The sequence below is a fragment of the Colossoma macropomum genome, unplaced genomic scaffold (assembly GCF_904425465.1).
Source record: "Colossoma macropomum unplaced genomic scaffold, Colossoma_macropomum, whole genome shotgun sequence".
In the NCBI taxonomy this organism is placed as follows: domain Eukaryota; kingdom Metazoa; phylum Chordata; class Actinopteri; order Characiformes; family Serrasalmidae; genus Colossoma; species Colossoma macropomum.
Window position 1 is genome coordinate 30,296,636 of NW_023494800.1, and position 14,443 is coordinate 30,311,078.

Consider the following 14,443-nt stretch of genomic DNA (forward strand, 5'->3'; position numbering starts at 1 on the left):
TCTCTGTGGCTTTCAATTTTGGATTTTTTTTTTACTTTGGCTTTCCCCTTCCTTATGCAAGTGGATCATTTTTTATCTAATCAATTCAAAAATCTCTCCGGAGAAATCAATAAATTGTACTCAGTGGCTTTTTGGCTGGATATTAACCCTCCCAAGTCAACAATGTCATATGCAACATTACAGGACATTGTACATACAAGAACCAATATCTTGTAAACGTTGCATGCTAAGGATGTTTATTTTGCCCATAAGAGTAGCGTTGGTCTGTCCTCAAGTCAAGAACATAGCTTCTGATTGGTCGACAAGTCAAGAACACAGGCTTTGATTGGTGGACAAGTCACGAACACAGCCTCCAGGCTTTGATTGGTGGACAAGTCAGGAACACAGCCTCTGATTGGTTGACAAGTCAAGAACACAGGCTTTGATTGGTGGACAAGTCAGGAACACAGCCTCCAGGCTTTGATTGGTGGACAAGTCAGGAACACAGCCTCTGATTGGTTGACAAGTCAAGAACACAGGCTTTGATTGGGGGACAAGTCAGGAACACAGTCTCTGATTGGCCTACGAGTCATGAGCACAGTTGTTGATTGGTCGACAAGTCAGGAACACAGTCTTTGATTGGTTGACAAGTCAAGAACACAGGCTTTGATTGGTCAACAAGTCAGGAACACAGCCTTTGATTGGTAGACAAGTCAGGAACACAGCCTTTGATTGGTAGACAAGTCAGGAACACAGCCTTTGATTGGTAGACAAGTCAGGAACACAGCCTTTGATTGGTAGACAAGTCAGGAACACAGTCTCTGATGGGTTGACAGATTCAACCCAACCCAAGGCATCAGTGGACGGCTAACAGCCTTGCTAACGACAACACAACACAGAGAAATGGATAAATAATGACAGAAGACATTCAGTGTTGGATTTGTTATTATGGCTTTATTTCACAAAGGAGACGGACACATCAAACAAAGAAGCTGAACAACGGACTGACCACCCCAGAGTCCAGACCTCAACACCACTGAATGTGTTTGATTACTTCAGAAAATGATCAACCAGCTTCTAAGTCTGAACTTTGGAGGTGTGTCTGCAGATTTCTGAGTCTCCTGAAAAGAATGGAAGCTGGAATAAAGGGAAAGAGCGACACATCTGATATTTGGTTGTTAGGTCCCCTGTGTGATTTGTACTTCATGTCTTTTTTATCATTATGAAATTGATAAACACAATGTGATAGTAAACAACACTGTTTCAGTCTTCAGTCATTTGTCTCAGCTTAAAGTGAAGTGGAATCATTTGATAGAGGCTTCAATTCCACTTTGTGTTGTTCTCTGATTGATAGCACAATGTTTGAAGAATGCTAAGCTTAGAAATGATTTCATATATGAATTATACAACCTGGGGGGGATTTCTTACCACAGGCATGGGGCTTCTTGACCTGATAACCTACAAGTTTTCCTTTTATATACCATAAAAACGTTTTGTTTCCAGTTCCAATTTATTTCGTCTGTGTCTTTATGTCTCCACTTACACACCTGAAATAAGAGCATATAGCTTAAACGCATGCAACAATCAGCCCCCTGCCTTCTATCTACACTCACTGTCCATTCTATCAGCTCCACTGACCATATAGTCCACCAACCAAAAATATCCAGCCAACAGCGTCCTGTGGGCAGCGGCCTGTGACCACTGATGAAGGACTAGAGGATGACCAACACAAACTGTGCAGCAGCAGATGAGCTATCGTCTCTGACTTTACATCTACAAGGTGGACTGACAAGGTAGGAGTGTGTAATAGAGTGGACAGTAAGTGGACAGTGTTTAAATACTCCTGCAAAACACACTAAAACACCACCACCACGTCAGTGTTACTGCAGTGCTGAGAATGATCCACCACCCAAATAGTACCTGCTCGGTGAGGGTCCATGGGGGTCCTGACCACTGAAGAACAGGGTAACAGAGTGTGCAGAGAAACAGATGGACTACAGTCTGTAACTGTAGAACTACAAAGGGAAACTATATGGTCAGTGGAGCTGATAACATGCACAGTGAGTGTAGATCAGTGTATTAACTAAAGTGACCAATACAAAAGGACAGTTTAAATAAGGAAAAAGGACAGTAATTTATTCAAATTGTGCTTAAAAACAAAAAGTACACACTTAAAAATAATTTACGATAAACTTTCCATCATTCATAATGTCATATAAGCCATTTGTCAGTTTGGTCGAGTATCTTCTTCTGTTTATGCTTATATTTATGTTGTCCCATACCTGGGTGGAGTGGTCAGGCCTTCCCTGCATCCAGCTGCCCCTAAAAACTCACATGGACAATTCAATCCCATGAAGATCCATCATCCACCAACAATCCATACAAGAAACAACATGCAACCTGAAAAAAGTCAACCAAGAGCTGCAGTTCCAAACTCTGTTGCCTGACCGGTGGTCAGATAGCCTCATGGTTACAAAAGAAAGGAGTGAAACTGACCTTCGGCTGGGTTTGTAATAAGAGTGTGGGTCATGGTAACACTACTGGTATCAATTAACATTTATTATTTTTTTTAAATAATACAATAAATATACTACAGAGGAACATCATCTTTGGTAGAGAGTTACAACATCCTGGCTCTCTCTCCATTTCACAATTAAGGACAGGCCTACGTTCAGTCTGAGCACTGGAAGCGCACACTGTGCCGACGATCGGAAAACGGGAACAAATCATCCGCGAGTACAACGTTAAGAGAAAAAAAAACTTTCGTCATTTTCATGCATACAGGTTTTTTAATGCTTCAAAAGACATACAAGGTTGGGTGGCCACAGTAAACTTGAATTTATTGACACAAAATCCAATATATCTTCTATCCTCTCTTACACAGGTTTAAAACAGACAAACAAATAGACAAACATTACAAAAAAAAATAATAACAAAAACACTGGCAGCATCACTGCTGGTTTTGGAAAATTTACAGAATTGGTCGTGTTCTTATTTTTTCAATAGACATTATGTTATGACAAGACTTTTTTTTTTCTTTCGTCCGCGTTTAATTGTCTTTATGAAGCAGTTCAAGTCATTTAAAATGAACAGAAAGTCAAAGTTAAAGGCAGTAGCCAGCGTAGTGGTGTAAGCTGACGCAGAGTGCATAAGGGACATCGCTAGTGGCAAAAAGAACGCAGGAGCTGGAACCGAAAAGCAAAAAATAAACTGTTCCATTCAAATAATCGACATTTTGTTTTTCTAATCCAAGCCTCTACAGAGTTACTTGTGTGCTGCGAGATATACAAGAGGGAAAATCGATGCTAATCTATCCGATACATGCGTACACATGCGTCTCGTAATCGTATATAAAGTGATCCTTTTTGGTCTTCAAGTCTAAAGCTGTGCAATAGCTTTGGCTGGAGAGCGGAGAACATGTGTCCTGCTCTGTGATTGGCTCCCGCTTGAACAAAAAAAAAGGAAAAATATGGAAAAAACATGGAAAAAAAGCCCTCCGCTAAAAAAAAATAAAAATAAAAATAAAAATAGAAATCATACAACTCTTCTGAAGCTTGAGGTGAACAGCTGATTGCATTCCAGGTCCGCCAATTGTAAAATAATGTTTTACTTGAATAAATGTGCTACGGAGGACTACGTTAAGGTACATAAATTATCTCCAAGTAATTACACATCGCATACTGCATGTTCGACATCATTAACACGTGTGGGCCGAAGGCAAAGAGAGGAGTTCGTTAGTTAAGAAGAGATTCGGTTTTATGAAAATGTATACGACTGGATGGGCATGCATAAAGATATTTCCCCAAAAAACATCTGTTTAACCTGGAAAAACATCGCTATGGAGAAAAACAGCACATGGAAATTGGCATCGCTGAATTTAAACGAACATAAAAAGAGAAATATTTATATATTTATATATATGTATATAGCACCACAGGCAGGAAGGAAATAGCACCTAGTTTACCGATAATGTGTTTCCTCAGTGACACTGTCTCCCATCGTTTGTGCTTTTCTGATAGACGCAAGCACGAAAGTGTTGAAAGAAAAAAGGATAAAAGATGCAATCGGGTCAATCCGGCCCCGTCACGAGAGCCCATGGGACGTTTCCGATTTCCAATGTTTGGCAAAAAAAATTTTTTAAAAAGTCGACGGTCACATGATGGCAGCGGGACCTTTCATACTGTCGTTCTGTCATTTGTTACAGAAACAAAAAAGATACAAAAAAAAAAAAATTAAAGCAATAAAAAAGGACGTCACACCTGCAATGAGACATCATGCGTTTGTTCTGGATGTTTCCTTTATTTTTCATTTTCCTCAATTTATCCAATTTTCGTCAGGCTCACTGATGCTTTTCAAACTTTATTTTGGCCAGTCCTTCTCGCCCAATGGTTCACATGCATGTTTTGAAGCCAGAACATTCAAAAACATGAGAAAAATATACAGAAAGTACTTACAAACATACAAAAAAATATTTATATATATTTATATATAAGCACCATTCCGGAGGAACGGAAAGACAAATATGCACAAAAAAAAGGAGGAAGAAGAAGCTCGGGGCGGTAAACACAAGCAGAACCCAGACAGAGCTAGAACGTGGCGGTGGAGTCCGTGGAGAGTCCCACCTGAAGGAAGTGCATCGAGGAAGCTGCTCTTTCCTAAATCTATACAGCACGAGTGGAGGGCCTAAGCGGCTAATGGTAGCGCAGGGTTCGGACAGAATCAGCTAGCTAGCGTTCGACTCGTCCAGTTTCAAAACGTGCATGTGACGGACAGGGTACGTTTGAGGTTAAGAAGGTTGAAAATGGATCGTTTAAAACTCCTTTCTTCAATTTCTTTTATCCTTTCTATGAGCTGTTGTTTTTTTTTTTGGAAACACAAAACTTTAAAACTTTACAAATACGTTGCCCTATTCCTTTCTTTAGTTTTGTTTCTGAGAGAATGAATACGTTTGTGGTTTTGTTGCTGTTGTTGTTGCTGTGTTGTTTGTTGCTGTTGTTCTGGTGCGCTCAGTGAACAGTCTTAGCCGATAAAGCAGGCCGGGCCGACCTCGAAGCCGAACTTCTGCGTCGCTCCGCCAAAATCGTTGAACATGATGTCCACGAATGGTACCTGCTCCACTTTGGGTGTGCTGATCTCAAGAATAGTCTTTTCGTAGCCCTTTTTCAACTGTGGGACAAGGAGAGAAGACAAGAACAAAGGTGTTCACTTCACACGGTACAAAAAAGCAAAGTATGATCATATAAGAGTGGGCGATTTATGTCAAATCTGCATGATAAAGAGTGGAGATTTGAGCACCTTTCATGACAAACTATTCTGTGTCTGATTCATGTAACGTTCGTACGACCTGGAGCTTTCAATCAGCTTCAGTGCATGAAATCAAGCGCCAGCCTGCCAGCACCTTACATGAAACACTCCCTAATTCGTGAAGATGTTTAGGTTGGAAGCCAATAAAACGACAGCATTTATCAGCTCATGACCAGTGGCTGTGCTTGTCGACGGAGTTTGAGAAGTCATCATGTACATGAGGAGGAAAAGTGCAGAACTGCGCCATCTGGTGGCTGATTTTGAACCGCCATTCATCTCTGCACATGAAATGTTTGACCACACAAGCAAAGCGCTACAAATACAACACAGAGCAGTTGTGTGCAAAAGTTTAGTCAAATGAAAATGAAAATTTGTAAATTTTTCAAAGATGAAATTTTGATTTTCTAACACACACTTATAGCAAAAAACTTTAATGTTTTAACTTTATCATCTTGCAAAAAAATAAATCATAAAATTTAAAATATGCCATAACATTTGTACAACCCGCATTTTATGTTCTCCTCTTTTTCCAGTATGCTTAATTCTGCAAATAATAGTAATTATGCATAAAAAATGCACAAAAAAAGTACATTCTCTGCAGAGGATGTGTTCACTTATTTGGAATTTAACCAGAGGAGGCCAAACGTTTGCACACGACTGTAACTGTTAACATTAAAATACAACTACTAAAATACAATTCCACTGGCTCAATGCTGGCTGCGTTTTGTGGAATCTATGATAGTGTCGTCATCGTAACGAGTTCGTAGTCAATTTTGGGGAAAAACTGTTTTGGTAGCAGTATTTTTATTCTTATATCGTCAATTAATCAGATCAGTCAGATCATCAAATATAACTGCATATGGGGGCGACACGGCATGTTATAGAATACAATCTGTAATGTACATCACTTCTAATTCATTGTTAACCTACATTTTTGAATGCAAACAACAGGGGGCGCTCTAAACTCCATATTTCATTTTCTGAGCAACTGTGTTCTGGAGTGATGGAGCTCCATTCAATATCTTTGGGATTAGTTGGAGTGATCCAGAACTGACCATCTAATATCAGTACCTGACCTCACTAAAGCTCAGTCAAACCCTCACAACAATGTTCCAAAAGCCTTCCCAGAGGAGTACAGGCTTGTACTGCAGTAAAGGGGGGTAAACTCACTATTATTACCCTTTGTCATCCATCTTCCACAACCTTAAACTACCAAATAAAGCAATAAACCACATTTCCCATCAGCCCTTGTGCTCACCGCGCATCCGTCTACGGCGGCTCGGATGTAGGGGTTGTTGTCGTAGGACATCTCCTCATCGTTGGAGCCCAGGAAGCGGATGGCCTTGTCGTACGAGTCGAGCTCCTGGTCGTGCCAGGCTACGGACTGGTAGCAGTTATAGGTGAGGTTCTGCCGGGCGCTCGCGCTTAGCAGGCGCAGGAACGTCATCTGGACCACGCCGATTGGGTTGCCCTCGGCATCCACGTAGGAGAGCTAACGGTGCAGAAAGAGAGAAAGAAAAACTGTAGTCTAGATTCTAGGAAGCAGCTAAGGACCTCTAGAGGTTCATCTGAAAACTACACATCACACCTTTTTTGAAGGAATATTTACTGGAGAAAAGCAACTTTAGTTGCTGTTCAGTGAAAAAAGGTACCGTGTGCTAGCTTCGTTCTTAACATGCTTTCTGAAGTGTGAGCTCTGCCTCACCGGCTAGCGTCCATCTTACGATTCACTGTTTTGATTTAGCAAAGTCACGATTTAGCCCTGCAATGCAAACTACACTCTGAAGGACATTTGGATTAATGAAGGAGGATCCCGTTTTCAGTATCTAGCAAACAGTTCTAGGATTATAAGGTCTGGTTTGAAGGAGAGAGTTAATTAAGTATTAATTCATTCAAATTAAAATAAGACTAGGACTGTCCTCTGAGGAGGGAGGTCACTCTATCAGGGTCTCGCAGGAATCCCTTGAACGAGAATTCTGCCTGAGATGAAAAAAAAAAACGGAGAAGCAAATAGCTTCACTGTCTTTGGAGAGATGTAATGCGTCTTCACCCACAATTCACCTGCACCGTGACCACAGTCCCTCTGAGCTCAGCCAGGGCGTAAATCAATGGGCCGCAGTGGGGAGCTCAGAGGTTAATGCTGCTCTGCGGTATCTTAATGGGGTTCAGAAAATAACAGGCTTGCCGACACTGAAACTACAGCTCTGAGATATTCTGAGTCCCAGTATGTACAGTGCAGCCTACACATACAATTCAAGCCATCAAGTGTGCAAATATAAAGGCTGTCCTGAGTCTTAGACAGCATAATCATACTGCTAACTGAGGTATTTTGGATTATTTTGGCCAAATTTGAAAGCAACATCATAGATTTCCTCACATAATACACGTTTGACAAAAGGTTTACCTGAATTTTTTTTGTTCAAGATGCCAGAAGGCTACTTAAATCAATATGTGGGGTCACAAAAGTACACAATTCATTGTATTTATGTATTTGTTTGTGTCGCATTTTACTGCGTTTGCAGTTTTCAGTTGTCTTAAAATGGTTATCAAGCTAACAAACATTTTAGCTTATTTAGCTAATGCTGTGTTGTTAAAAATGACTGCTGTGCAATTGTAGGCTGCGGTCCCACCGAACGTGAGCAAAATATACGTGGTGAAAAAGCTGATTCACTTAAAATGTAAACGACATGCTAACGCTGAAAACTAGGTGAACGTTAACCACGCAAATTCACCAACCTTTGTAAGAATGAGCCACTGGCTAACATTAGCTGTTCACTGAACTGTACGTTCCCTCCAAAACCACACTGTATCATGATACTTGCCTATATTTGCTCCACCCTGGCAAAGAAAACAGCAAGGTGGCAGTTCGGTGTGACCTCAGCTTTAGGCAGGTAATATCAGCTAATCAATGTTGAGTAGTCTTGAATAAAGAGCTAGAATTCTAGCGATTTGTTGCTAGCTAGCCAGTTAGCCAGCAGACTTCAAAAATGAAACGCTGCAGAGGAGGAACTGAGTGGTGGTGTAGCTTTAACTCACGGTCCAACTTTAGCATGTTGATAGACGTCGGTAGTCAGACGTTGTAGTCGACGTCATGCCAAAATACACACCGATGGGTCTTAGCTAGTTATCAAAATGGGAAAAATGGATGGCGTTTTTGCTGCTATTGCACCTTGTGGTAAACAGAATTACTCCAAACGTAATATTTTTGTCCTAAGTACATTATTCCTCCTAATTCTAAGGCTGTTTAGCATTCAAACTATGACTATTTGCTACATACATGCTACAAACAAGCTAACGCTGGCTACTCAACCAACACCAGCCACTCAAACTGTAGCCAAAGCATGTTTTATCACCACATTTCACAAAGCTTGCTGATTTGTTTGGGGTATTCTATCGAGGTTGCTAGTCTTATAATGCCAGTGCACTGTGTTAGTGTTATCTAGCATGTAGCAATATTCATATTTTGACATTTTGACTCCTTAATGACCTTGTAATTCAGAGGATCTGGTGACATTCAGGGCAAAACATAGGCAGGTTTCCATCCACCAGTTTTTTGTGAATTTTGAAAATGTGCAAAAAAAAACCCTGGAAGTAAAAATAAAAACACCCAAATATCACAAAATGAGTTTTATACTAGGATGAGGGGAAACAGTTCAAATATTGCTAAAGCTGAAATGCAGAAAACAGTGAAAAGGAAAAGGGCTTTTTTACTAAACGATGACAAGGATCGAGGGCTATAGCTTTTCGTTTGCTTTTGACATCCTGGAATGCCTAATCCGAAAAATGCCTCTGCATAATGTACTCCCAGAATTGTCTGGTGCGTTTGCGTTCCGAGAAGCAAGGTCGTCGGGGTGAGATGGAGATTTCAGCCCTCATTAGGTGGGCCATTGGTTGTCCTGCCCAGCGTCTCTATTTCTTCACTTAACTGTAATGGATGGAAACACAACTTTTTTCTTGTAGAAATTTTGTAAACACGCATAACATTTGCGAAGCGTTTGCATGGAAACCCGACCATGTCGGCTCTGGAACATTTTAGTTTACAGGGGATGATAGCAGGGATTTCTGGAACTGCCATTCATTTTTCCCACAGAGAAAACCTGCTAAGACTTGGAGCACCTTGCTACTTTATAAGCTCCTTTTTTGGTGAAACTGTTGTCTGCCTAGTCAGACAGTGAGGAGCATGGCAGCGAGATATTGGGACACACCCAATGCCTTTCAATATCCTCGGACTCTTCATCATAACCTTCAAGAATAATGTCTGTCTTTGTGTTGGGAAACTGAAGAATCAGCTAAACAGCTTTACAAATAGAAAGCATCACTGAACCCCAGCAGGAGCCGTTCTTTCATCAAGCAGGCCGCCTTCTTTCAAATTAAGGGTATCGTGGGCTACTTTAATGAAGAAATTCATCATTCTTAATCTGAATTTTCCGCTCAGATGTTTCTAATCTTCACTGAGGAGCCTTTAATCCGCGTAAACAAACAACAACAACAATGCCAAATAGATGAGGATTAGCTCTTCTGGGCTCTCTCTGGTGTGATGCAACATTTGCATTGTGGGACACATGCAAATGTTTGTTTTCTCCATACCAACCCATGTGATTTAGAAAACTCCATCTCCTCCTTTTCGTCATACACACAGGACTGACTGTGGAAGCCACGCGCATGCAGCAAACATGCCATGCACACACACACGGGTACAGTATACTTACGTGGACTTACTTACGTCAGCACACACTCATATTCACTGACCCTGCACATGCAAGACTGTATAACACACACAAGCAAGCACGGACTGGACGTCTGGACTCATTTCTGGCCAAAACAGCCACTAAATACAAGTTGTTTATTTTTCAGCATCAGGAAAAAGCAGAAAATGACGCAAGAGATTCAGCAACTCATGATAATATCCGATTTTTCAGTGCTGTTTTTCGAATGAACTGAACAACTTGTACTTAAAGGTAACTGTAAATTAAATGAACGAAGGGTGGCCTCTGATGTTTGCACAGCACTGTCCACATAATCTAGGGCTGTCAAATGATTTAATGATTAAAATTCCGATAACAGCAGCATTTTGCGGAATTCGTCACAATTAATTGTATTTGCCCTATTTGCTCAAATTTCAGCAAATTTCTAAAGCAGTGCATTTTGTTATGGAAAAAAAATAACCTTTATCAAAATGTATTTATTATTTTGAGTAAGTCAATAACACTTTTTGGAAAGCAGAACCTGAACATGAAAAATCACGTGATCTCCACAGAGTGAACACAGTTTCCTATGTTCATCTCCAGTGAGAGCAGCAGTGTCTGCATGTTTTAACAGATGAATGTATCATATATATCAAACAGTCAATTTGTATGTATATCACATATACAATTAGTGTTTGTATATACCATATATATCATATACACAGTCAATGAGTGCACATATCATTTATATAAAATATGCAGTCAATAAGTGTATATATCACACATATCATATACACAGTTAATGAGTGTATATATCATATATATCATATACACAGTCGATGAGGCTGTTGTCGGAAGAAAACCTTGTATCTCCACTGTTGACGTTGTTCAGTTTTTAACAAAATCTGAAAATGCCTGTTTTTCTTTACATTGTCCGTAAATTTCATGACGAATGGACTAAATGAAACGACCCAAAATGACTTTAAAAAAACTCTGGTTCCATTGACTTACATTACAAGTAAAGTAGGTTTTTTCCTTCTCCTGTAAAGTTACCATTTTGGAGATACGAGGTTTTGTTCTGACAACAACAGTAAATAGTTCAACTCCTCTGTGATTGCAGCCTCTTGTTCATACAACTTGTGGATTCGTGGAGAACCAGAGCTCCACCAAGCTGCTGTATTTGTTAGTTTGCTGCTCGTTGATTTATCCACAGCTCTCCTGTGAGCGTCTGTCCAGCGTGGCTTGCTGAAGATGCTGAAGGTTTCACTTTAAAAGCTGTATTTATACGTGAGCGCTACAATTACAGATTCTATAAGAGCGCCATACAGCGCGCTGCAGCTGGGCTTCAGCCTGCACTACTATGGAAGGGTGAAGGGTCAAACTAGGAAAATGCATTAAAAACTTAGTGGTTTATTGTGTCATTGGTGTTTTTAACATCTTACTAGCATTTTAGCTTTTCATATATATTTATAATAAGCCAGTAGATCGTCCAGTCAGTGTCCTGCGAATGTGTGTGCCCACCCCAAACCCCTGACCCCCACCCACTTTTCTGCCTCGTGTGTCAGCCCGTCGCCATGGAAACATTACCTCACGTTCACAGGCGCATGTCAGCAGTGGCTGGACCCGGAAGCCGCGTGAGACGGAAGTGACACTCTGTTTCAGAGAGCGTTCCACATTCACGAGCTGCCTGAGGCTCAAGCTCAGTAGTTCAGTCTCTTCCCGGTGACGTTCTCCGGCTCACTGAGGCTGAGAACGAGACGCTGTCAGTCAAACTCAACTACAGGCAAACTACTGACCAGGGCAGTTCACTGATTTCCCAAGAGTGAGGATATTTTACACGGTGCCTCAGCACTTTCAGAGACATGAGAGCCAAACGCTAGGCTTGGATTTTCCTACTGAGAATAGAAAAGAAATTTTAGGAATTAATCCCTTAATCCCTTAAGGCCCGTATGAGGGTTCACACCTCAGTTCCTCAGTCTTATAATGTACACTGTGCACAGAATAATCCATATTAGCTACTGTCCAAACTGACCACCGTTTATTGATCATTTGTTTTGTTTTTGCCTCTGAAACAGTTTGACTGACAGTTCTGCTCTCAGATGAACCATAAAGCCTGAGCGGTCACCATTTTGCTGCTTTACCATGGAGGAGCTCGTGCAGTACCATGCTCAGCCACAACCAGAAGTGCTCCAAGTGATCCACTTTAGAGCTAGAACCATGCAGAACCACTGGCCTCCGGGAGATAAGGCCACAGAACCGGGGCGCCGTAAAACCTCAGGTCTTAGGAACTTCAGAACTACAGTGCCTCAGAACGTACAGAACTGTGCAAACACTTTAGGCCACCTGAGAAAATATGTTAATTATATTTAAAGGTAATTAACTGGGCAAAAGTGTTTTATTTAGTTATAAAAACTAAGATTCTAATACAAATAAAATTTAATACGGAATCAGTGAGGTAGCTTAACTATTTCCAAACCTCTCAATGGAGTAGCACAGTATTTAGTTACCATCCAATATCTGGTTGGGTTAATAAGTACTTAGGTTATTCCGTGCTAATATACTTGGCAGGTCACGTCATGGATATTCATAAAACATCCAGAAAAAAACTTCTATGTGATTTTTGCAACCATGCAAAATTTCAAAACTGTGCTTCAAGTAGTTTTTTTAGTTATGAATTTTTTAAAGTCAGGTGGTAATTCGCACAGTTAATATTAAATTTAACTCAGAATATGACATGAGATTAAATTTGAACTGTGTACAAATATAAAACTGACAAAAAAGAAGCTGTTGTGGGAATTTGTTACCATAAATATTTTTGATTTAACAAGAAATTTGTATTGATATCCAGCTCAGTCCAGTCATTGTGTAAGCAATTCTGCTCAATATTTAAGACGTGAATTAGAACCTGATTGGCTAAATCTTAAATTAATAACTAAAGAATTATTTTTACACTTTTGAAATTTTAGATACTTTTATTTCTTTTAAATCCATGACATGGCCTGGGGTGAGTTGGCATGGAATAAACCTTTTATTAAGTTAAATAATTTGTGCTGTGGAATTGAACAATGGCTGAGATGCACTGAGGAGAAGAGGAGCCAAACCTGTGTTCTTCTAACCAGCTCACATTATTTAAATAACTTTCCTAAAAACACAAATTCACGTTACTTTACTGAGTTTATCAGCTATATAATATTTACACAATTCTTTTGGATGGCTAAGACTTTTGCACAGTGTTGTAAGATATTTGGAACCACATAAATGTGGAACCTCAGAACTAAGGAACACCAGAACCTCAGAACCCCAAGACCTCAGAAAAGGAACCTCGGAACCGAAGCCTTTTCTCTTGGATCCTGTCTCATGCCTTGCTACTTACCATGGACCCTCGTTTGTAGCGACTATACCAAGTGCCTGGGCTGTCTTTGGGCCAGCGAGCCATTTTGCTCTGTAAAATAGGAGAGTGCTTCAGGAGGAGGGATGTGTAAGGAGTGCAGAGGAGGTGCTCTTACCAGTTTACCACGTTTGAATTCACTGTACCAGGAGCCTGGACTCTCCTTCACCCAGGAGGTTAGCCTAGTCTGGGACACCAGAGCAGGAGAGAGAGAGGGTTAAACAAACAAAAGGGCCAAATCCAGGAGACAAAGAGATGGAAATAGAAGAAGAGGAAGGATAAGAAAGAGAACCAGAAGAAGAAGTAGAAAAAAGAATAAAAAGGAGAATAAGAAGGAGAAGGATGAAGAGGAACAAAGAACAATGAGAAGAAGGAGAAGAGTAGAAAAAAGAAGAAAAAAACAAAAAGAAGGAGAAAGAAATAGTAGAAAGAAGAAGGAGAAGAAAAAGAAGGAGGAGAAGAAGAAAGAGGAGGAGGAGAAAAAAGATAAGGAGGAGCAGAAGAAGGAGAAGGAAGAAGAGGAGGAGGAGGAGAAAGAGGAGGAGGAGGGGAAGAAGAAGAAGCAGGAAGAGGAGAAAGAGGAGGAGAAGAAGAAGGAAGAAGAGAAGGAGGAGGTGAAGGATAAGGAGGAAGAGAAGAAGAAAAAGGATAAGTAAGAGAAGAAAAAGTAGACAAAGAAGAGGGAGGAGGAAGAGGAGGAGAAAGGATAAGGAGGAGGAGAAGAAGAAGAAGAAGGAGAAGGAGGAAGAGAAGAAGAAACAAGAAGAGGAGAAGAAAAAGAAAGAGGAGGAGGAAGAGGAGAAGGGGAAGAAGAAGAAGGACAACAACAACAAGGAGGAGGAGAAGAACTTGTAGAAACAAGAAGAAGGAATAGAAGTAGTGGGAAGAAGGAGAAGACGAAGATGGAGAAAAAGAAGAAGTAGAAAATGAAGAAGAGAAGGTGAAGAAGAAAAAGAAGGAGAAGAAGTCGTAGAACGAAGAAGGGAGAGCAAAAGAGACACCACAGGAGAGGAAGGAGTTGAGAAGGTTCAGACAAACGCATCACTGAGCTGATTATGATGCGGAGCAGGACAGGCAGCCCAAGGCG

The 14,443-nt window shown here is 40.6% G+C and overlaps 1 protein-coding gene across 3 annotated transcripts in view; it reads right to left on the minus strand.

Moving 5' to 3' along the window:
- Positions 1 to 4,254: 4,254 nt before the first annotated feature.
- col5a1 (procollagen, type V, alpha 1) overlaps positions 4,255 to 14,443 on the minus strand; it is a 138,986-nt gene continuing 128,797 nt past the window's right edge. For 2 of the 3 annotated variants that reach the window (XM_036588764.1, XM_036588761.1), the window contains exons 64-66: positions 13,475 to 13,543; positions 6,542 to 6,775; positions 4,255 to 5,145 (exon numbers count right to left, since the gene is read on the minus strand). In XM_036588764.1, coding sequence (XP_036444657.1) covers positions 4,999 to 5,145; positions 6,542 to 6,775; positions 13,475 to 13,543 — 450 coding nt within the window. In that variant the 3' untranslated portion in view covers positions 4,255 to 4,998. Of the gene's footprint in view, positions 5,146 to 6,541; positions 6,776 to 13,341; positions 13,411 to 13,474; positions 13,544 to 14,443 lie in introns of all 3 variants that reach the window. The other variant, XM_036588762.1, reaches the window with a different exon arrangement.